We start from the raw sequence: 24,506 nt of genomic DNA on the forward strand, positions 1-24,506 counted from the left end.
GAGCGTGCATATCATGAATGCTGGGTCTTGTTTGTTTTCTGACAATCTACTGAACCTACTGGTAACTTGTTTGCCACGTAGCAATAAAAAATATACTAAAAACCTTGATTATTCTGGTTAGTCACATTGTACTGCTATTATTTTGAACAATACTGTACAATAGTTTTAATTGAGGAACATTTTGTTATTAAGCTGTTATTTACTGAAAGTTTCGCCTTATGATACTTTTTGGTGATCATGTGAGGTTGGACATCAAACTGTCTGGTGCTTAGTACTCAAAAGTTGGGAAAAGATTTTGATTTTGGGGTAACACTTTTAAATGAAAATGTTGCATCAATTACTCACCCTGATGTTGTTTCGAATTCGAATTGTGTTCATCTTCTGAACACAAAGAAAGATATTTTTGATGAAATCCGAGAGCTTTCTGGCCATGCCTAGACAGCAAGGCATATGCAAGTGATGCTGTTGACATAGAACACTGCGCCTTGTTTACATGCAAAGGAATGCACACGCATGGTAATCTCGTTAATGGCGGTGGACAGTCCCGTGAAAGAAGAAATTGCTGAATAAAGACATATTTGTTGTTGTTTTTTTGCACACCAACAAGTGTTCTCGTAAGTACATAAAATTAAGTTTGAACCACTGATGTCACATGGACTATTTTAACAATGTCCTCACTATGTTTCTGTATCTTGACAGTGGTAGTAACCTTCCTGTCTATGGAGTGTCAAAAAAGCTCTCTGATTTCCTCAGAAATATTGTAATTTGTGTTCTGAAGATGAACTAAGTTATTTTGGGTTTAGAATGATGTAAGGGTGAGTAATTAATGACAGAATTTAGAATTTTGGGTGAACTATCCCTTTAAGAGTAACTACACCAAGTTATATTTCCTAACCTATCTGCTGTGTTTACACTTTTCAAATGTTGAAGTCATGATTCTTGCATGAAAAACACATTCACAACGATTTAACTAACATTTGAAAATGAACCATAGAGTAGAAACGAACACTTCAAGGTGGAATAACACAACAAACTACCTACAAGTGATCCTTCCTGATCTAGTGCATGTTTGCATGTGTCCGTCCACTTGTGTGAGAAGTGTTACGGATATTAAACGGATCTTTGGTGTCCGTCTACTTCCTCAGCACGGAAGGACGGTCGTTACCGGGATCCTCCTCCCACACCGCCCGGCTACACGGCACTGAGTATCACAGACGTAACTGAGGGTACGGCTCACTCGGGCAGGAGACCACCAGACTACACCACCGCCTTGCAGCGCTCCCGTCTTGTCACACATTCCCCCGACTCCCACCACCCCCCAGCTGCGGGAAAACCCACCCATTCGCTGGACCCCCGTGGCCGAGACGAGGAGGAGCCAGAGGAGGTGGAAGAGGAGGGTGAGTGCTTGTCTCCCAAACTCAGAGCTCAAAGGAGGAGAGGTCCACACACAGCAGTTCCCCCCAGGCCATGAGTTACATACACCACCCCAACAGGAAGGTAAAACATCCCAAACTCCAGTTACTTCCACACTCACACACTCCACGCACACTCACGTACACCAGTCATGGTCTCTGCATGCCAGGAGGACAGCTCCTTCACCTGCCCACCATCACCAACCACCAACGCATCTCACACAGTGCATGTGCCGCCACAGAGACAGCCTGCCCCCCGTCGACGTGGCAACATCCCAGTCATTGCTCCCTGCTCTGCAGTGTGTATTGGCTCTCACCCATCAGTGCTCACAGGAAAATCACTAGATCTGCCATCATAAATGCTTGAACACCTGATAAAGCCTGAAGTTGTGTTTGTGTTGTCAGGTAGCAGGTAAAATAGCGTTAGTACTTATCAGCACATAGTTCCTGACTTGGGGAATTGTCATTTTATTAATGTTCACAGAAGTAGTCTTTCTTGTCTTGTCATGTTTGTCTGTGGTACGGTAAGGCCAGAGCATATTTTATTCCTTATTATATTTAGCGGTAAGCCTGTGACTTTGTTCCAAACCCGAGTGCATTTCCTACCCTAGGCAGCATTTTTAAGGCGTCAAAAATACAACAACTACGCTGCCTTGCTTATTGTGTTTTGTTTTTTAATGTAGTGTATATATTATATAGTAAATTTATATTTAGATTTAAATACAGTTGAAGTCAAAAGTTTACATACACCTTGCAGAATCTCCAAAATGTTTATTATTTTACCAAAATAAGAGGGATCATGCAAAATGCATGTTATTGTTTAGTATATGAACAAGATATTTCACATAAAAGATGTTTGATTCTTTATACTTTATAGTTGTTCATGAGTCCCTTGTTTGTCCTGAACAGTAAAACTGCCTGCTGTTCTTCAGAAAAAACCTTCAGGTCCCACAAATGATCTGAACCATTTCCAACTATGATTTTAAGATCCATCTTTTCACACCCAGGACAAGGGACTCATATGCAACTATTACAACTATTATTAAAAATAAATATTTATAATCTAAATTCTCTCTCTCTCTCTCTCTCTCTCTCTCTCTCTCTCTCTCTCTCTCTCGATATATATACATACATACATACATATAGGCGCAAAACACATATAGAATCAACGCTTCGCTCCAAACTATGGCATCTAAAACAGAATTTTATATAGTTCTATTGTTTAACAGTTATGGTTAGTCACTTGTTAGTGATGTGAGTAACAAGTTGCTGCATATGAAACATTTCGTATCAGTGACCATTTCATTTAGGATACTATTTTCACACAGCCCCAGTTCCAGTCTACCTGCCATGATGGAAATTTTTTTTTTTTTTTTTTTAAATGTAGCATTGCATTATTTGGTTCCAAACAGTGACAACTGCTTGCTGGGATAAGACTTTATTCCAATTTTCTTTTACTTCCAAAATGTAATATGCACAAAACTGCACTTGCATCTGCTTACTGAAAATGCTGCAAAGGTTTGTGATGCCAAAGGCCGTTTCTGCTGAGACAATGAGCAATTAGATATACAGAGTATCAGTAACAGTTCACTTTCACATATCACTCGGGTTTGGATCAGAGCCTGTGTGTTTAGGTGATTATATTCGTGATGCTCACAGAGATTCTCTTTTCTTCCTCCAGAGGATGAACAGGTGTCTGCTGTTTGAAAAGGGGGCGACACTGGCTGCACTGCTGCATTAACTGATGGCCCATATGGGGCATTCACGGGTCCGACAGACAGACCATCCAGTCTACATTTTGACGGCACTGCCTCTCTCCCTCCTCAATGATGAATTCATCTCCCTGCCCTGCCTTAATGCATCATGGGGGGTTTAACGCCCTGCATGCTAAGAAATACTGTGAAGAAAGAAGGTGTGCAAAAAAATAACTTATTTGGCACTTTGGAGAATGGAAAAATGTACTGAACTGAAACTCGAACGAAGCGCTTTAACATTCATACACACACACAAACACTCACACACACACAAAACTACTGTTAACGGTTATCTTTAAACATTTCCTTCTGCTTAAAGGACACATGAACGTTAGTAGTTCCCCTCAGCACTTTTTAACTGTTTTTAAGGGGTAAAATGATCCACACAATCAACATTTCAGCCACTGGATTCTGGACATGCAGTTTGGATGCCACAGAAGGCTTGACTATAACTTAACTCCACTCCTTTTCACTTCAGTCCTCACGAAAACACGCATATCTGTGTGGTTCAATATAGCAGTATTATATTTGCAGGAGCACCACTTGAAGGACATCTCTTCTGCTGGATGACTACAAATGGAGTTCACTTTGACTCCTGACATACGTAGCACAGCGATTTAATACGGAAGGCGCTTTGTGAGAGGAAATGATGCTAAGTGAAGCCTTAGTGAGTGATTTTATTGTTTTTTTTTTAAGCTGCAGTGGGTTTGAGAGCTGTAAGAAAACATCAAGTTTGGTCAAAGGCCTCATAAAAAAAACATGAAATTACATAAATTTACATCTGTTGGTAATCGAAGAGACAAAGTCCATAAAAGTGAATCAGTTCTGCTGCAAGAAGCTTTTAGTGATGAAGAGGAAGTGTACATGCTCATCTTTGATATGACGCAGGTGGTTTTATCAGTTCAGTGCCTCTCCAGCTTCAAAAGCATTTGTTGTGGCACAACTTCAAGCCCCCTATTGGTTAAAGTGAGAACTGCAGGCGACTCAAGCAAATGGGGACGTTTTATTCGGGTGCTACTTTCTTCCTCTCATTCTGTGAAACCATTAAGGCGGTGTGTGAAAGATGGTGGCTTCTGTGTTATTTTTTCTTTACGGTGGATCAAGTCATGCATGTTTCTCCTGGAGCGGGCCTTGAACTAACTACCACTGCTGCACAACAGCTTTCACAATCATTCACAGGAACTGAACTGATATGTGCTTTTACACAAACCCACCCGGAGTCCACCAGTCAGAGCAGAACTGAACCGATGGGAGCACGTCACTTTTATTCTTTCATTTTAATCACTGAGTTAAGCTGATCACATTGATCAGTATAGTTAGAAACGATAGACTGAAGAAGAAAAAAGTTTGCAGTGTTTTCCACTGTACCCTGTAACATCACTACTTCAATGTTGCTTTCTCTAGTTGCTTTGTTTGTTCGTTCGTTCGTTTGTTTGTTCGTTTGTAGGTTTTTGGCTCCCACACAACTTTTTTTTTTTTTTTTTTTTTTTTTTTTTAATGGTTGCGGATACAGTTGTTCACGTTCACGTTCACGTTTTGGCAAGCCAAAATGAGTCACTTGTTTTTCAAAATAAGTTGCACAAATTGTACAAGCATAAATACAACAAGGTAAATAGTAGTAGGTAGCTGTTCTGCTACTCTGTTCGATATGTGATGTTTAGTGAGACGTGTACATTTAGCTGGTGAATATTATCTCTTTTTTGACTACTTTTACCTGTACGTCTTTTACAAAGACAATTGGTGGAGTATGTATTTGTTCTTTTGTTTTTTTGTTTTTTTGCCTTTCTTTTTTTTTTTTTTTTTGTATTTTTAATACAATAATTGTAAATATTGGTTATATTTTTGTTGAATTGTAGAAATGTATGATGTTTATGCCTCAACATCCAGTTTATATGAAGCTGGTAATCAATAAATTCGACAAAAATCAATCAACTTATAGTTTTTAAATGCTATTATTATTATTATTATTATTATTATTATTATTATTATTATTATTATTATTGCTCTTCTTATGTTGATTCTGCATTAAGGATTTTGTTTTCAAACATTGTTTTAAATGGCCTTTGTCACCATCTAGTGTTTGCACAAGATAAGACATGGAAGTAACTTGAAATGTGTATCTCATACTTTTCTAACTGACAAATGTATGTTGGGGTTAATAAAAGACATCCGTATCGTATCTGCTGTTCAACACTATGTGCTTTTTCAGTGTTACTTCATCGAATTTGATGAACCAAAGTGGATAAACTGGGTCATCGATACAGTGATTACACATTTGTCCTTATTGGGCATGATGCAAAAAAACAAAATTCTTCCATTTGTGATTTCTTGTACGTCTAAATATGTTTAGTGACGAACACATGCAACAGAGATCACTCCCGGCACTTTCCGGCACTTGCGCAGACTAAGCCAGAACGTGCGCTCACGTCACACACCAGGAAGCGTGAGCGCCCTCAGATCACTTGGATGTGTACAAGAGGTAAAAACGATATAAATACTGTTCGTTTTCTCACACAAACCGCTTGTTTTGTGTCTTAGGCCATCAATGTGTACTTACGATGGGGAATTGTTTAATTTGGACTTCTCTGTGCATACTCTTTGAGGTGACCATAGACCTGCATTATATGAGTGACAGACCAGAACGATTCGACCTAAAAATATAAAAATGGAAACTACTGCAGAAACAAAGACACCTACATCTTGGATGCCCTTGAGGTAAGCTAAAACATACCATAATTTAATCTAAAAGATAATTATCCCTTTAAGCTTTCTGTTTTTTCATCAGAAAATATTTGAATTATTTGGTTAGCATTGCATCATTTAAATACATCACTGATGAATGAGTGCTTCTTTAACCTAATAATCTAGATGTGCACTTTCTGAAAGAAATTCCTGAAGGTTTAAAAAAAATTACAACTTTGGTTCTGTGTAAATAAAATTCTGCACAAGAGCTGCTTTGGGTTTATCATGTCAATGTTTAATTATAGGATATAAATAGAAACGTGCTAATTAAATTGTCATGAAACAAACTGGATTAACAGTAGACCTCATGTCCTTCTCTTAGAAAATGTGACCCTGGACCACAAAACCAGTCTGTGATGAGTGGGACTGGGCCGAGAGCTGTGGGAACTGAACGAAGGCAGGTAGAGTAGGTTGAAGAGGAGCGACACCTGCACCACTCACCGGTCTCTAGTCCCATGGATTACAATGTATTTTATTAAATTAAATTAGTTAATTTTACTCAACTAAGTTTGTTCCACTTAACAAAAAGTTATACTGAATGAACCCAACAATTGCTTAATCTTAAGCAGAACTCAAATTCAATGTATTACAGCAGATTTCTAGTTCTCAGCATGCATTGCTTCTGCTTCTGTAAAGAGAGTTGTTGAGAATGTTGAAATGTTGTTGTTTTCACACAAATGTAAGCATTCTTACTTAATATTATGCTAAAGATATGGTAGTGTTTTTTTTATGTCAGTAATAATGTAAATAATGCTTAAGATCTATCTTGATGTGTATGTTAATTGTAATAAAAGAAACAACTAAGAATATGTTTTATTATTATTAATAATAATATTATTATTTATCATTATATAGAAAGCAGAAAACACAGGAAAATGAAGATTCATGGCTGAATATAACATGTTTCATGAGAGCATCTGGAGCTGCATTATTTTTTTTATTTTTTTATTTTTTGTCTCTGTAGTACTTGAAAGTCAGAAGAGGCTGAAGCACAAAACCCATGATTGACCAGAACATAATGAATTACCCAGAAAAACCAAACTTAATGCTAGTTGTTTTATTGAGTTACAGAAAGAAAGATGTTGAACATTGAGGCAACATGCCATAAAGCAAAACTGCAAGTGAACTTATAATCAGTGAATACAATGCATTTGCACTGTATTAAACATGTTTTATGCATGCAATTTCTGATTTAACATGGGCATTTAAGGGAACAGATTCAAATAGCAACGGCACAAACAAATGGTAGCTCTACTGTACACTTTCTGTCATTCCAATTCCCTTCAGCTGTTGTGAGAAAGAAAAATACAAAATATTAAACCGGCATCATTAATGCTTGTATTTAGAAAGACAGATTAAGAATGTCTAGCCTGTAACGTAAACACTGGAAGTGAGGGGAGAGAATATACTCTCAAAATAAAAGGTACAAAAGCTGTCACCAGGGCGGTACTTTCCAAAGGTACACCTTTGTACCCTATTATTAATATGATGCATATTAGTACTATAAAGGTACACATTAATACTAGCAACTTTTTAAAGGCCACCACCCCAGTGATAACATTTGTACATTTTTACTGAGAGTGTATAATGTCTTTATTAATTGTTACTGTTTATAGAGGGTTGAACAAATTCCAACACTGAAGACATCAAATGACATTCGAATCATTCAAAACAATTACCTCCATAGTTTGTCTCCATACAATGCTCATCATATTTGTTGTTAGGTTCTCCCGAGTTCCAAGCATGGAAATTCATTTTGGACCCATCACTCCAGAACCATGTCCCCTCCTGTTTACAGAAGAGCACAAGGATCACTGTGTTTAGGACCTCCTGGCATTATGTGCATGTGTAAAATGAAGAAATCAAAAACAAATAATAAAAACTCTATATCTCGCAGATGCTACTTGCACACCCCTGTGTAAATGTAAATGTTCACTTGTAAGCAGTGCTGATTTAAACAGTAAAGTGTAAAGCACAAACAATGAAAGTGACAAATTAAGTAAATAAATAAAATAACATACTGAAACCGCATCATAGCCTCCTATCCAGAATGCTTTTGAACTTGACACCAATAGCTTTAGGAAGGCTTGCTCCTTGAAACTGTGTACAGAAGCAAGGTTTCCACCACTGTTCAAGCACCTCACCTGAGGAGAATATGAGATAAGGAGAAGGTTAATAAGTCTTTAAGAAATTACAGTAAATACCAGGCTTATTTTCTGTCAGTTCTTGCTGAATATACCTACCTCTGCATCCTTCCAGGACTTTGGACCATTAAATGCCTTGAAGCATCTGTTTCCATGTCGACTCCACCCAGTTTCACAAGCTGTTACATGGAGATTTGTTTTGTATTATTGTCTGTGTATGTTTTCTTAAATTAATTTCATTATATCTATTATATATAAGGTGAGCTCAGGTAAAGTGGGCCACTTTGGTAAAACGTGTAAGAAAGATACCTAGAATTTTTTTTTTTTTACTTTTGTTCATGCTTTCTCAAGCCAACATCAACATTTGTTGGAAATTAGTTGAGCTCTGAGACAAACTAAACTGAACATTTTATAAAAATTGTTCTATGATAAAACATTGAAGGTATTTATGGATGTTCAGAATGAATGATGTATCTCACCTGAAGCATTCAGAGCAAAGAGTAGACCGAGAGACACATAGACAATCCAGACCGCCATTGTTTCTCACTGAAATCAGCCAGGAATACTGCACACCTGAACAAAAAATGTCAGACAAGACACATATTTAAATGAATGAATGAAAAAAAAAAAATCTAAATATAATTTGAATCCTATTGTAAATATTTTAATTGATGTATTAATTTAGTGACACTAACAGAGAATTTGCTGTGTTCATCTGTTTCAAAGCAGAGGTGTGAGTTTTTATATATGGCAGATGAACATGTTTACACATACTTTCAGCTGAATCATTTATCAGTGGATCATCAAGGTTACACATCCTATACCCAATACTGCAATCCTATGTTGCACAACATTGCACAATGAAAGTCTTGAAATAAAGCCCAAAATATGAATTATATAAATTTGCTTGCATTAAAAGGGTTATTTTTCAAGTAAATTTTGCAAGTTCTTTGGTCTCCATAATAACCATGGTTATTGAACACATGCTACTTAAAAAGTGAGATAATGTAAAAAAATATAAAAAAATCAATGGTTCAGTGTTCTCTTTCTCCCTTATTTAAGAGTATACTGATGCTGATGAATAATCAAAGTAAAGATATTTTTTTTTCTATTACAGATATGAAATAGGAAATAAGTTAAATAAATCCAGTAGGGACTAGTGTCTTATTTTTTTTTTATTTTTTTTTTTATTTATTTTTTTTATTTTTATTATTGATTAGTTAGATAATATATTTAGTTACAACACAGCATTGTCATTCACTTGTCTTATTCATGAAAGAAGTTCTCTTTTTCTCATTTGTAAGTCGCCTTGGATAAAAGCGTCTGCTAAATGATTAAATGTAAATGTAAAATGTATTAAAAAAAAAAAACTTTTATTAGTATATTATTATTTTATTATTCCTCCACTGAACATTTCTAAAAAAAAAAAAAGAGTCAAAGTAGAAAACAAAAAAGGTCAAAAGGTCACAAAACCTAAATAAGCTTTCCACTGATGTATGGTCTGTTAGGATTGCACCATATTTGGCTGAGAAACAACTATTGAGGGTACAAAGAAATCTAAATACTGAGAAAAATGCCTTTAAAGCTGTCCAAATGAAGTTCCTAGCAATGCATTACTAATAAAAAAATGTAAGTTTTAATTTATTTACAATAGGAAATTTACAAAATATCTTCTTGGAACATGATCTTAACTTAATATCCTAATGTTGAAAAACCTGAAGCATCTATATCCAAAGACAGACCATCATGCCCAACAAGCAGTTAAATGAATAAATAAATGTTATTTGTTTGTCATTTCATGTAATTAAATAAATTTACATTGCAGTAAAAGTTTGTCAAACATGAAAATAAATTATTTAGATTTTAATAAAGCAACATGATGTGAAAATATGTAAAATATTTTGCACTATTGCTAGTCACTTATCAAATACGTTTGCGATGCTCTTTGAAAATATTTAAAGCATACTGAAGAACATGATCATCAGCTTTGTACAAACTTTTAAGTTTTAAAGGAGACATATTATGCCCCTTTTTACAATAAGTAGTGTAAGTCCCTGGTATCTTCAGAATGTGTCTGTGAAGTTTCAGCTCAAAATACTCCACAGATGGAAGCGTCAGCACAAGTTCTTCTAGAAAGAACCCGGGGGGGTGGGTCCTCCAGTCAAATTCGCATTAGAGGGACTAAATATCAATTATTGTCACTTCACTTCAACCCACGGACATGAAAAGCAACCGCAACCGAAGTGTTAAAGTAGCCCAATTTTGCGGGAAATCTGTGGACTTGGCAACGCTGTTGCTTTTTTAGTTTTCGCGTCGGTGCTGCTTGCATCTCAAAACCAATAAAATCCCTCCATTCCATTCGGAAGGGTTCATCCCTATGATCTAATCCCTTCAAATGGTTTACCCTTTGGAGCGAGAGCTTCGGAGGGTTGAAGGGTGTAGGGAACCAAACAACTGTTGAGATTGCTGGGACCTACTCCCCTCAGCCGTGGGCCCCTATGATCATCACCACCTTTCACCCCAGTAGCGACGGCACTACATGCCATATTACATTTTTCTGGTTAACCACTGTGCCAACCACCCCCTGCCCTTTTTAAAGGGGACATATGATGTGATTACATTTTTTCTTTCTCTTTGGAGTGTTACAAGCTCTTGGTGCATAAACAAGATCTGTAAAGTTGCAAAGACTAAAGTCTAAAATCCAAAGGGATAGTCTTTATAAAAGATAAGACTTGTCCACGCCCTCCTAAAAACTAATTTAAACACGCCCCCACATGTCTACATCACTATGTGGAAAGATTTGCATTACGCCACCCAAATGTTCACACAAAGAAAGAGGGCGTAACTTTTATTCTCTCTGTATTATTGTTGTTGGCACAATGTTGTGGCTGAGGCCAGCCTAGAACCTAAACTTAAACCTTGCCAATTTAAACATTCAAAAGAGTTTAAACCATTCAAACAAACAAACGGTAAAGCTGAACTGAGTAGCTGGTTACTCGCACGCTGTGTTCGGTGTGCACGCAGTGAGCCGCTGTTCTGTTGATTTGTCCTACGCTGTCAGATTTTCCTACCTCCCACTAAAACAGTGGGTAGTACAATTCCACAACGAAAAATGCTACTGTAAAGTTATGGTTTATTAATGTCTACACCTACCACAACCCTAATCATACCCTTACAGAACTGCAAATACAGTAATTATGTGTTATATTCGCGGTTGTAGCTTGAAGGGATACAGCTACAGGAAACCAACAGTAAATATTATTTTCTACCAATTAGATTGCGTTTTTATTAAAGTCTACACCTACTCCAACCCTAAACCTACCCTTACAGTAATGCAGATACATTAAATATCGTTGTTTAACATGAGACAAAGGACGCGATATTGATGTGCGTGTGCGCAGTAAACCCTGGCAGGGTAGGATAAAATGTCAGGACACCGCGTCTCACAGACAGCAACACTGAACCAAGCTCTCCTTCAGGATGTTTGTGTCATCCTGCACCTGAATGAACAAAAACAAATCGCAGTTTAAACAAACAGAAAAGGATGTGAAAGAGCCCAATTCATTCTGGAGTTAAGGGCGCATGCAGGAGGTGTCTCAAAGTGCTTAAACACCAAATCTGACTCTTCTGGCTCTTGTACCAACAAATGCATACAAAATAGAACAGTTGAGAAAGAAATCGTGGTTCTAACTGACCCTCTGATGTCACATAGACTACTTTGAGGATGTTTTTATTACCTTCCTGGACATGGACTGTATACCGTACATACGTTTTTGATGGAGGGTCAGAAAGCTCTCTGACTAAATCTAAAATATCTTAAACTGTGTTCTGAGGATGAACGGAGGTCTCACGGGTTTGGAACGACATGAGGGTGAGTTATTAATGACATAATTTTAATATTTGGGTTAACTAACCCTTTAAGTGTTTCTTTCTTTAATGGCTAATGCAACCTTTTCAAACCACAGACTGAACAAAATTAGTGTTTAATCAGACAGTTTAACTCTGAGTTCTTGTCATATTTTATTACCAATTTCTAATCTATAACAAATAAACTGTGATAATCTGAGAAATGTTGAAGTTGTCTGAATACATTTTGTTGTGACTGTGTATTTTATTTTACAGTGGAAAAAAAAACGTGTAAATACCACAAATAAATAAATAGAACAAACATACAGTACAAATTAAACAATTTCAAACAGGGCCCACTGGTACAACCTGCACAGGGCCCCTCTAACCCCAGCTACGGCCCTGATGGCACGTCATGTCAAAAAGGTTGCCGACCCCTGATCTAAAACAATTCCTGAATGCCTTATACTGGAATGGAGTAAATATTACAACTTTAAGTCTCTCCTGTTGCATAGACCATTTCTGCAAAGAAGTCCTCGCTGTCTATTTCTGCATGAGCATCTTCTGAATAAGAGCAAGAATGTAAATGGACACATTTTCTTGCTTTGCTCAAACATTAAAGTTTTTCCAATGCACACTATGTTGACTAACTAAGAATTTCATCATAGTTTTGTCTATTCTGTTATTCTTTTACTATTCTCAGGACATATTATATTTAATATAATTCGATCTAGCTTAGCTATTTGGCATTAGTTTGCTGTGATAAATAACTAGGTGGCGCTGTCTCTCTTTCTGTGTGTTGAGCATTAAAGTATTCTATCTTGGAACTTGTACTCGTCAAGGCCTTTCTATAGTCTGATGTGATTTACGTACTTCCTGTCTACAGACACGACTTCCTCTCCACATTTCCTCCTAAACTTCTTCAATGTTTGGACTTGGAGGTTATAACTACTTTAATTCTGTAAAAATTTAGGTTGTGCCCCATGACTTGAATGTCCTGGTCAGAGTATGCTCATTCATAAGGTCATGCAAAAATCTTTGTGCAAGGGCTTTTTTATGCTTTTACAGGGTTCAATAGCTATTGAAGTTTAATTAGCTAGTGAGGCATTGTTGTTAAATATAAAGAGTTCTTATCCTTCTGAAAGGGTACCATACATTCCTTATATTCATTTCTGGACATGGCCAATATACTGTGTACACACTTTCAATGGAGGGACAGAAAGCTCTCGGACTAAGTCTAAAATATCTTAAACTGTGTTCTGAAGATGAACAGAGGTCTTATGGGTTTGGAACGACATGAGGGTGAGTCATTAATGACATAATTTTTCCTTTGTGGGTGAACTAACCCTTTATCATGGCCTATCGAGGCTTCACTTTACTCAGCCTATCGAGGCCTTTGCTCAATTTGGCCTATTGTGACCATCAGACAAATGTGACTATTGTTGTTTATAAAATTATGCCTATCATTTTCCTTCATAAATGCAGAGCACTAATTCCGAGTTCGGGTCACCATACTTGGCCATGTCACATCACTTTTTAAGGTAAATTAAGCAAATACTGGTGGTGGTGTCACACCTATTCATTACATCTACTGCCATGGCTTTTAGTGGCTATCCTCTCTATGTTCTTTTGTAGCCTTGTTGTCTGTGGTTCAGGAGTGGCTTAACAAGAGGAATACGACAACTGTAGCCAGTTGTGTGGTGGCCCTTGATGCCTTGACCCCAGCCTCACTCAAATTCTTGAATTGATTTTGCTTGACAGTCCTCATAAGGCTGTGGTTCTCTCAATTGGTTGTGCATTTTTTTCTTCCAGACTCAACTTTCTGTTAACATGCTTGGATACAGCACTCTGTGAACAACAGCCAACTTCTTTGGCAGTGAATGTTTGTGGCTTACCCTCCTTGTGAATGGTGTCAATGATTGTCTTGTGGACAACTGTCAGATCAGCAGTCTTCCTCATGATTGTGTAGCCTAGTGAACCAAACTGAGAGACCATTTTGAAGGCACAGGAAACCTTTGCAGGTGTTTTGTGTTTATTAGCTTATTGGCATGTCACCATATTCTAATTTGTTGAGATTTGTAGTGAATTGGTGGGATTTTTTTTTTTATAATAAACAATTATAACTAATATAGTTAAGTAAACAGTATAAGTATACAGAAAGTATACAGAAAATTAAGCAGTTTTACTATGATAAAAATTGATTATTATTGAAGAAATTATAGAGGCTGTAGCATTTCTATCACAAAAAAAGTAGCCAAAAATGTAAGATTAAGTGGATATGTGAATTAAATGTTTGGTCAATATTAAACAAGGATTTGATCATCCTGTAAGTGTAAAAATAGCAATTACCAGGCATTTGCCACCCTTTACAGGCATTTGTAATAATACTGAATATATATATATATATATATATATATATATATATATATATATATATATATATATATATAATTATTTGTATTACATTATGTACTTTAACAGTGTTCTTCAACAATGTCTTACTCTATTTTAAGCTCTCATCCAGTTTTACTTTCTACTTACTTTCAAAGGTTTTATGTTCATTGTGAAAGTTAATACTGAAGTCTCCCCATGGCCATTTTTGCTGCTGGTTACCATTTTGAGATGCTAGATTACTTATTCCACCTTGTGTTTAAAAGGGAGAGAGACCATACCATGTTAAACAAGTTGTAGAATAATAAAGTCACTTACCTAAGAAAACAAAACAACAACAACAAAAAACTTCATTAACCTCCACTGAACATTTCTAAATGAAAGAAAATGAGTCAGAGTAGATAGCTTTTCCCATTTAGTTTTGACTTTTCACATGCTGCTTCCGTTCACACACACAAAGTGGCTCATTTCATAATATGGTGTATAATTCCAGCTGTTGCAAGAAAATAAGTCTTTTTTAATCTTATTACATTTACATTTTACATTTACATTTATTCATTTAGAAGAAGCTTTTATCCAAAGTGACTTACAAATGAGGACAGTGGAAGCAATCAAAAACACCAAAAAAAGCAATGATATATAAGTGCTATAACAAGTCTCAGTTAGATTAACACAGTACACGTAGCATGGGCTTTTAAATAATATAATAAATAAAAAGTATACAGATAATAAAAAAAAAAAAAAAAACTGAATAGAGCAAGCTAGTGTTAGAGGTCTTTACACACACACACACACACACACACACACACACACACACAATTGCATAATAAATGGAAAAAAAATAGAATAAAAAAAGATTAGAAAGGTAGTTCGATTTTTTTAAGAATTAGTTTAGTGAGTATTTAAGTTAGAGGGTCTAATAAAGATGGAAGAGATGTGTTTTAAGCCGATTCTTGAAGATGGCTAAGGAATCAGCTGTCCGGATTTTGTTTGGGAGGTCATTCCACCAGGAGGGAACATTTAATTTAAAAGTCTGTAAAAGTGACTTTGTGTTTCTTTGGGATGGCACAATCAAGCGACGTTCACTTGCAGAACGCAAGCTTCTAGAGGGCACATAAGTCTGAAGTAACAAATTTAGGTAAATGGGTGCAGAGCCAGTGGTAGTTCTATAGACAAATATCAATGCCTTGAATTTTATGCGAGCAGCTATTGGAAGCCAGTGCAAATTGATAAACAGATGTGTGACATGTATTCTTTTTTGGCTCATTAAAAATTAATCTTGCTGCCGCGTTCTGGATTAATTGTAAAGGTTTGATAGAACTGGCTGGATCTGCCAAGAGGGCATTGCAATAGTTCAGCCTGGACAGAACAAGAGCTTGAACAAGGAGTTGTGCAGCATGTTCCGCAGATAAAGCAATGTGTTTTAGCAATGTGGTCTGAGAAAGTCAGCTGATCATCAATCATAACTCCAAGGTTTCTAGCTGTTTTTGAAGGAGTTATGGTTGAGGTGCCTAACTTGATGGTGAAATTGTAATGAAACGATGGGTTTGCTGGAATCACAAGCAGTTCTGTCTTGGCAAGGTTGAGTTGAAGGTGATGGTCCATCATCCAGCCAGAAATGTCTGTTAGACAAGCTGAGATGCGAATAGCTACCGTTGGATCATCAGGATGGAATGAGAGGTAGAGTTGAGTGTCATCAGCATAGCAGTGGTATGAAAAGCCATGTTTCTGAATGAGAGAACCTAATAATGGCATGTAGAAAATACATGTTATGTTATTATTAATTAAATATAAACACTTTATTTACAGTGTTTATTTACAGATTTTTTTCAACTGTATACACAAAAAAATCATTCATTTGTCACACAATTTGCCATTTCAAGACATTGCTTTCCAAAATACTACACATATGAACTAATGGATCAAACAAGGCCATCAGGTATGCAGACTTAGGTGCTTAAAGGTCCCGTTTTACGTGCTTTTTTGAAGCTTTGATTGTGTTTACAATGTGCAATATAACATGTTTTCATGTTTCGCTTGTAAAAACACAGTTTCCATATCATAGGTCACTTCGATGCTGCGGTGACGTCACCACGTATGGGAACACCTCCGGTGTGACGAATGTCTGAAGCCCTATACCATCCCGCCAATCCTATTGGCCAAATGGCGCATAGCACCACCCTACGCATGTGCACGCATGATATACCTGGGTGCAGCGCGCCATTTCGCTCAGATTTCATTCCTTCAGGAATAGCGAATCATCTGTGCCCTATCATCTCGCATTCTCCAGCGATCTCTTCGAGCAGTGTTAACTCCTCTTCGCGGACGCGATGAGTTTTCGCAAATGCAAGGAGCCATGTACCAGGTACATCACGGCGGGGGACACTCATGACAGGTGCGTAGTATGTCTTGGTCTACATCACGCACAGGCGGCGCTTAGCGGCCTTTCTTCCTGTCCCCATTGTGATGGCCTGCGGCTCAGAGTACTTCGCTCTAGGGTGGAAGTATTCTCAAATGTCGCCCTCGGGTCTAACCCTCGTCAGGTCACCTCTGCGACTGCCGAGGCACCGCACGAGGCGAGGGCCTGGGGTGACACGTGCGACATGGATTTCGTGGACAGCGCAGCGCTGGAATATTCTCCACATCGCTCGCTCTCCCCTACCCTGCTGCAGAATAAAAGTTATACTGAGCCTGTCGTCTTCTCTAATGAGGATTTACTTCCCACACCGGAGGCATGCGCCGCCATCTCCTTCGGTTGTGGACGCTATGACAACGACGTTTTATCCACCGCGGCCTCGGGGTCTGAGGACTTCGCGACCGACACTAGCCCTCTTCCTCCTAGCGGATAGGAGAGGCGTGTTTCCCCCTCCTACAGTGAGCTGTTGGACGTGGTTTCTCGTGCGGTGGGTAAATTGGGGCTAGACTGGGAGGTTGACAAGGCCGAGGCCCAACCTTCTTCTAAGATGGACGACCGTTTTCTAACTAGTCGGACACCTACACAGCCCCGGAGGCCTTTACCTTTTTTCCCGGACCTCCACCAGGAGGTTTCGAGGTCCTGGAAACAGCCGTTTTCGGCTCGGATCACTAATGCTGCGGCTGCGGATTTCGCCACCGTTTCTGATATGGCGAACCATGGCTACACAATGATGCCCCCGGTGGAAGAGACTCTCGCCGAACACCTTGCGCCTAGTTCGGCCGCGGCATGGAAGTCTCGCCCCCTTCTTCCTTCGAAGGCGTGTCGAGTCACGTCTAGTTTGGTGGGTAAATCCTACATGGCGGCTGGTCAATCGGCTGCTTCACTCCACTCTATGGCGGTCCTTCAGGCCTACCAAGCGGAGTTATTGAAGGAATTGGATGAAGGTGAGGGCATCACACCGGAGGCAGTGAAAGAATTGCGTAGAGCAACGGATTTGGCGCTACGTGCTACCAAACATACCGCTCGTGCAGTGGGATGAGTTGTTCGGTGAGGCTGTCACGTCGGTAGTGGAGAAGTTCAGGGCAGCGAACCAGCAATCAGCCGCTTTCCGCCAGCTGATTCCCCGCAGACCCAGGGAGGTTGAACGCCGGCAAGCCGTCAGCGAGCAGCCTCTCGAGAGGAGCCCACACCTATGGCGCCTCCTCGTAAGAACTGGGGCCCTAGGGTTTTTCCTCCGGCGCACCAGCGTCAACGAAAAAGATTGAACCTGACCTCGACGGCAAAGGCCTCTCGTTCTCGGGTACCGAATATCAGCTCCTGATCATTTTGCTGCTTGCCAGGGACTGTGCCCTCCGCTAGAGAGCGCTGTCGGACCGCTTTAGCGCATCCTACACTCTCATTGCAGTCCCCATGCTCAAACATTGACTGTCTCGCCGCAAACAGCGCCTCGAGCAGCATTGGATCGAGCTGTAATGTCAGACGCTCCCTCAAACACTCTGCGCAATCCTGCTTTCGGAATTCGAGGGACGACTCAAGGACCCTACACAAACGGCCCGTTTATGACGGCTCGCGCAGCCGCCGCTTTTTCGCTAGCGGCAGAGCCCGATGTTCCATCTGTTGGCCTAATTCCTGCCGTGGACACGTTTCAGGATTATACTCAACTGGACGCAACGACTCTTGCGCATACGCTTCCCCGGTGCACGAACACCATAGGTTTTTCGTGTCCGGACGTTTTAACGCGTATGACAGCGTTGCAGGGAGCGGAAGTTTTGAAACCGCTAATATTGTTTCGGGCCGCGTGGGAACGCTTGCCCGACATTTCTCAATGGGTGTTACGCACGATTTGTCACGGATACACCATTCAGTTTCGAAAAGGCCCGCCTCCTTTCCGCGGAATTCTTTCCACTACGGTGAAGTCTACGGAAATGGCGGTGCTGCGACAGGAAATGTCAACTCTGCTGAGCAAAGGGGCTATAGAAGAAGTACACCCCTCTCAGATGGAGACAGGTTTTTACAGCCGTTATTTCGTGGTACCGAAAAAAGACGGCGGATTACGGCCCATTCTGGATTTACACCGTCTGAATCTTGCACTCAGGCCAAGCAAATTCAAGATGTTGACGGTAAAATCTATTCTGTCTCAGATCCGACCAAACGATTGGTTTATTACGATTGATCTGAAGGATGCGTATTTCCATATTCAGATCGTCAAGAGACACAGGAAGTTCCTCAGATTCGCTTTAGAGGGCAAAGCGTATCAGTACCGCGTTCTTCCCTTTGGCTTGGCTTTAGCACCCCGTACTTTCTCCAAATGCATGGACGCAGCTCTGGCCCCGTTGCGGCTCCAGGGCGTTCGTGTGTTGAACTATTTGGACGATTGGCTGGTGCTAGCGCAATCACAAATTTTTCAAGAAAAGTGTTTTAACTCCCTCTCAACGGATAACTTTTCTGGGAATAGATCTGGACTCTCGCGCGATGACAGCGAAGCTTTCTCTCCCGCGCGCTCAGTCGATTGCGTCATGCGTGCGGCACTTCAAAGCGGGTCGCACGGTGACAGTGAGATTGTGCCTCAGGCTCTTAGGTCTAATGGCAGCAGCATCCCCCGTGATTCATCTGGGATTGCTTCAAATGCGCCCCTTTCAGTGGTGGACGAAAAGGCGGAATATTTCACCCCGTTGTCTTCCGCATCGAACGATTTCGGTGACACGGCGGTGTGTGATGTCGCTAAAATTATGGATGTCAACCGAATTTCTCCTGTCAGGAGTTCGACTGGGAATTTATGCTTTCCGAGAGACTGTCATGACGGACGCGTCTTTGACTGGTTGGGGAGCTGTGTGTCGAGGGCGCCCAGCCCACGGAGTATGGACAGCGGCTCAGCGCGGCTGGCACATAAACAGACTGGAATTACTGGCAGTTTTTCTGGCTCTCCAGTATTTCAAGGATCTGCTGATCGGCCGTCATGTGCTGTTCAGATCAGACAACACAGCGGTTGTGTCTTACCTGAACCATCAAGGAGGATTGCACTCTCGCCCCCTGTGCAGGCTGGCGAGGCATGTTCTTCTGTGGTCTCGGGACAAATTTCTGTCGATCCGGGCCGTTCATGTCCCCGGACGATTGAATTTCGGAGCGGACTTGCTATCCAGACAGGCTCTGGAACAGGGAGAATGGCGATTACACCCCCAGACGGTGAATCTTTTATGGCGGATATTCCGCAAAGCAAAATTGGATTTATTCGCGTCGAGCATGACTACGCATTGCCCGCTATGGTTCTCCCTACGCTCCCCATCGCCCCTGGGCGTGGATGCGTTAGCTCACAGCTGGCCCAGGACCAGTCTGTATGCTTTTCCTCCGATTCGTTTGATCCCAGCGGTATTATGCAGAATACGGCGGGACAGAGTGGAACAGCTGCTGGTGGTGGCTCCGCGATGGCACACGCAGCCGTGGTTTGCGGATCTGATCAGTCTGCTAGCGGGCTCTCCGTGGGAGATTCCCCCTCAGACAGGATTTGTTATCACAAGCACAGGGGCTGATTTGGCACCCGAGGCCAGATCTGTGGAGACTGTGGGCGTGGCCACTGAGCGGAGTGCATTAGTATGTCCCGGTCTTTCTGTTGAAACCACTGAGACTATATTGAATTCTAGAGCAGCTTCTACGAGACGCTTATATGCTTTCAAGTGGAGACTGTTTACAGCCTGGTGTGGCAATCATAATGTGGATCCAGTTTACTGCCCAGTGGCTTCAGTGCTAGAGTTCCTCCAGGAGCGTTTTTCGGATGGCGTTACACCAGCCACTTTAAAGGTTTACGTGGCAGCCATTTCAGCTTACCACGAATACATAGGCGGTGCCTCTGTGGGGCGTCATCCACTAGTTTCTCGTTTCATACAGGGTGCGCGACGGCTGAGGCCTTTCCGCCCTGTGCGAGTTCCTTCATGGGATTTATCCATTGTGTTGCTAGGATTATCAGGGCATCCGTTTGAGCCCTTGGAGTCCGTATCGGATAAATTCTTGACACTGAAGACACTTCTTCTCATGGCCTTATCCTCCCTCAAGAGAGTTGGGGATTTACAGGCTCTTTCTGTTTCACCCTCATGCATGGAATTTGCACCGGGCTCGGTGAAGGTGCTGCTGCGGCCCAGGCCTAACTATGTTCCTAAGGTCGCATCTAACCCCTTTCGCTTTCAGCAAGTGGTCCTGGAAGCTTTTTCACCTGCTGAGGCTGGGTCAGGAGATCTAAGTCTTTGCCCTGTTAGAGCTTTGAAGACTTATGTGCATCGTACAGCCCCTTGGCGTGAATCTGACCAGCTGTTTGTCTGTTTTGGACATAAAAGTAAGGGCCATGCGGTTACAAAGCAGCGCATGTCCCATTGGCTGGTGGAGGCAATTTATTTGGCCTATGAGGCGCGCGGACTCGCTTCGCCCTTAGGAATTAAAGCTCATTCCACTCGAGCTGTGGCTTCTTCTCAAGCTTTTCTCAGTGGATCTTCTATGGATGATATCTGTGCTGCGGCAGGATGGTCCTCACCGAGCACTTTTATCAAGTCCTACAGTCTAGATGTGAGGATGGCTCCTGGCTCCCGGGTTCTCTCCGCTTGAGCAGATGCTTCCTCGGATCTCAGTTATCAGGTACGTCAGGCGTTTTGGTATATCGTTCCCATACGTGGTGACGTCACCGCAGCATCGAAGTGACCTATGATAGGGAACATCTCGGTTACGTATGTAACCTTGGTTCCCTGAATAGGGAACGAGATGCTGCGGTTCTGGCATCTTCAGTCATGAAATCTGAGCGAAATGGCACGCTGCACCCAGGTATATCATGCGTGCGCATGCGTAGGGTGGTGCTGTGCGCCATTTGGCCAATAGGATTGGCGGGATGGTATAGGGCTTCAGACATTCGTCACACCGGAGGTGTTCCCATACGTGGTGACGTCACCGCAGCATCTCGTTCCCTATTCAGGGAACCAAGGTTACATACGTAACCGAGATGATTTTTCACACAATTCACCTATCTGTATACTGCTGTTTTCACTGTCACAAAAACGGGCTGATGACTTCCTTGTTCTATGAAGCCTCTCCTTCAGAAATACGTAACGAGTTCTGATTGGGCCAGCGGTTCCTGTGTAGTGATTCGACAGAAGCTGAGAGCAGGCTGCCCTCCTGGCAACGTGATTGGGCTAGAACGCACGTGCTGGAGATGTATTTATAGTCACAGGAGGAGCATTTTTACTGACGAGATGCGCATGAAAACCGCATTCGTTTTTTTTGCACAGCCCTAACATCTAGTTAACAAAGCTAAACAGCGTTGCCCTTTGTGTAATAAGTTACAGAAACTGTTAAACGCACCAACTTAAATAATAAAATACACTTACCGGTTGTGGTCCATAGACAACGCCTTCTCCAGACAAAGAGGGAACTGCTCCATCTTTCAAGAATAATCTTTGTGCAATCCAGCATTAAACTGATTGAGATTGAGAAAGTTGTCCTCAGCAAGTTGTCCTCAGCAAAATGAGCTGCACATAGTTTTACATGTGCATTATAATTTTCGGGAACCGAGTTAAACATAAATTGTAACCATTAATCTCAAAGTACAGCGTTCCTGGGAAGCCCAAACAAAGATGATTGGACTCAGAGATGAAAAAAAAACAGCGTTTCAACAACATGGCGACAAACACAAACAGCTCTTCCTTCTTCTCCGTCGGAGCGCAACAAGGCCACGCCCCCCTGTTTGTGAATTCATGTGGGCGGTGGTTAGTCAAAAAAACTGTTTTAGTGACGTTATTACTACAGGAACTAGAGGGCTGTAGTCCAAACGGGTCGTTTTTTGTAGGCGAATTGTGTTAAATCAAATATATCGCTTGGCATTGAACTTTGAGCTTTAGAATTTTACAGATATTATTTATACTCTAACAACAACATTACACACTAACTAAAGTTTAAAACATGGAATCACGAAGAAGGGGACCTTTAACTTTAAACTCAACAATCAAGGTGTAAGTGTAACCGACGTGGTCTGCACTTCGCCGACTACTGCGTTGTGTTCTGGTGCACTGATGACAGGACACTGACTTTCCTCAAGGCACTTTATTCGGCTCACTGTTAAATTTCAAAGAGAGCAAAAATTCAGGATTCAATCCTCGAATTAGAATCAGCCTCTCTCAATCACGTAGAATGCAGACTGTTAAAAGAACGCTAAAATCCAGTATTTGACCTCACATCCAATAGAGGGCGCACATACACAAAAAAAAAAAAAAAAAACTCTCCCAATACCTATAAAGCCACAATAACATAACTGAACAATATAGTATTTTGGTGAAATAAACTCACAAACAATAGAAAAAAAAGATAAAAGGTTCCAAAAATATATGTCATTCTTTGACCTGTTACATTAGCACTATAAAAAATTTTAAAGTTGAATTTTTGTCTTCAACAGTGGTGCAGGAAGAGGAATAAGGAAAATGTTCTTTGGACACAGAGCTGTTTTGAACATGGTGGTAGCATCACAATATATGCTCCAAACACACAGAATGGGATCCATGCCAAAATAGGTCCTTATAACACAAACTGCATTTTGCACTGAAAATCAGAACATATTCCAAATATACAGTAGTACATAAACTTTTGTGGAGATGAGTAAACAACACCTTAGCATCATCTCTCCATATAGCTAGGTATGGCCACTTCATCCATATCACAGTCAATGTCCTCACTTGAAAAACTGCGAAAAGCCACTTACATAAAAAAACAAACAAACAAACAAAAAAAAAACATCAGACAAAACATTTTAATGAATGAATGAAAAAAATTCAACATTTTATTTTGATGGTATTATATATATTGTAACTGATGTATTCACTTAGTGACACTAACAAAGAATTTGCTGGGTTCGCCTGTTTCAAATAGGGCTGGGACAACGCGTCGAGGTAATCGATGACGTAAATACGTCGACGCAAAATATGCGCATCGATTCGTCAACCTGTTTTTATTTCTCTAAAAAAGTTTGCAAAACGTTTACCTTATGTGCGCTGAATATATGCGATGGCCGGATCAACATTCTGTCCAACGTTATATAACCAATCCAGGGGTTTTTCTGCATTGATCTTTTTTTTTGGCGGCTGTCAAAGCCTTATTTGATCGGTGAGTGATGTAGAATAGAATGACTGCTGTGCCTGACAGGGCGCGTACAAGAGAGAGCCTCAGCTGCGCGCACACTCACAGTCTTCAAACAACACAAGCGCTTCTTGCTCTCTCTCTCCCTTGTGCATATTAATCAAAATCATTAAACACAATAGAAAAAGGGCGAAACACCAAAGTTTCACGTGTGCTCGCGCACTCACAGTCTTCAAACTACACAAGCGCTGTCTTGCTCTCTCTCTCTCTCTCTCTCTCTCCCTCGTGCATATTAACCAAAATCATTAGACACCATAGAAAAAGGGCGGAACGCCACAGTTTCACGTGGAGCATTCAGAGATTTTATTTTTTTTTCGCCACGACAGGCTGCTGGCTCCCACTGTCAATGTTTTTTTTTTTTTTTTGGAAAAACACTCTCTGTATTAGCTTAAAGCCCTCAAGTTTACGTTGGTTACTGTATTTTTTCAATTGCTCTAAACAAGTATTTTGGGTGACCTTTTTTATTGAATGTTAGACATCAAGTCGTTGTTATTTTCATCTGAAAGAAAGCTAAGCTAGGCCCTATGTGTTCAGTAAGCTTGTTTGAGTAAGCTATGTGTTTTCAAGGCTTCAAGGTTTTATTGAATGCTATCTCTATACAAGTGCAACGTAATGCATTCTTAGTCAGACTTTTATTTTG

The 24,506-nt window shown here is 40.5% G+C and overlaps 1 protein-coding gene and 1 long non-coding RNA gene across 3 annotated transcripts; one reads left to right on the forward strand and one right to left on the reverse strand.

Moving 5' to 3' along the window:
* The first annotated feature begins 153 nt into the window (after window positions 1–153).
* On the forward strand, window positions 154–6,597 carry LOC128021917 (uncharacterized). Of its 2 annotated transcripts, none has more exons than XR_008185814.1 (4): window positions 154–1,497; window positions 3,094–5,645; window positions 5,770–5,881; window positions 6,231–6,597. It is a non-coding gene; the product is annotated as an uncharacterized LOC128021917 (long non-coding RNA). The 2 variants fall into 2 exon arrangements; XR_008185815.1 differs by having other exon boundaries at window positions 155–1,497; window positions 5,780–5,881.
* A 353-nt stretch (window positions 6,598–6,950) lies between these two features.
* Window positions 6,951–8,810, reverse strand: LOC128021918 (galactose-specific lectin nattectin-like). The gene is made up of 6 exons (XM_052609014.1): window positions 8,748–8,810; window positions 8,532–8,625; window positions 8,152–8,231; window positions 7,930–8,052; window positions 7,588–7,696; window positions 6,951–7,195 (listed from the first exon to the last, which is right to left on the reverse strand). The coding sequence occupies exons 2-6, from the start codon at window positions 8,587–8,589 to the stop codon at window positions 7,128–7,130; spliced, it is 438 nt and encodes a 145-aa protein (XP_052464974.1). The 5' UTR covers window positions 8,590–8,625; window positions 8,748–8,810; the 3' UTR covers window positions 6,951–7,127.
* Window positions 8,811–24,506: the final 15,696 nt, after the last annotated feature.

This window comes from Carassius gibelio, chromosome A11, assembly GCF_023724105.1.
Source record: "Carassius gibelio isolate Cgi1373 ecotype wild population from Czech Republic chromosome A11, carGib1.2-hapl.c, whole genome shotgun sequence".
NCBI lineage: Eukaryota > Metazoa > Chordata > Actinopteri > Cypriniformes > Cyprinidae > Carassius > Carassius gibelio.

Bases quoted from the DNA above. Each gene is read 5' to 3' on its own strand.
- LOC128021918 (XM_052609014.1), bottom strand. From the start codon at position 8,589: ATGGCGGTCTGGATTGTCTATGTGTCTCTCGGTCTACTCTTTGCTCTG. The intron at 8,053-8,151 runs GTAGGTATATTC...TATTCTCCTCAG, and splicing joins AGTCCTGGAAGGATGCAGAG to GTGAGGTGCTTGAACAGTGG. The intron at 7,196-7,587 runs GTAATTGTTTTG...TTCTCACAACAG, and splicing joins TATGGAGACAAACTATGGAG to CTGAAGGGAATTGGAATGAC.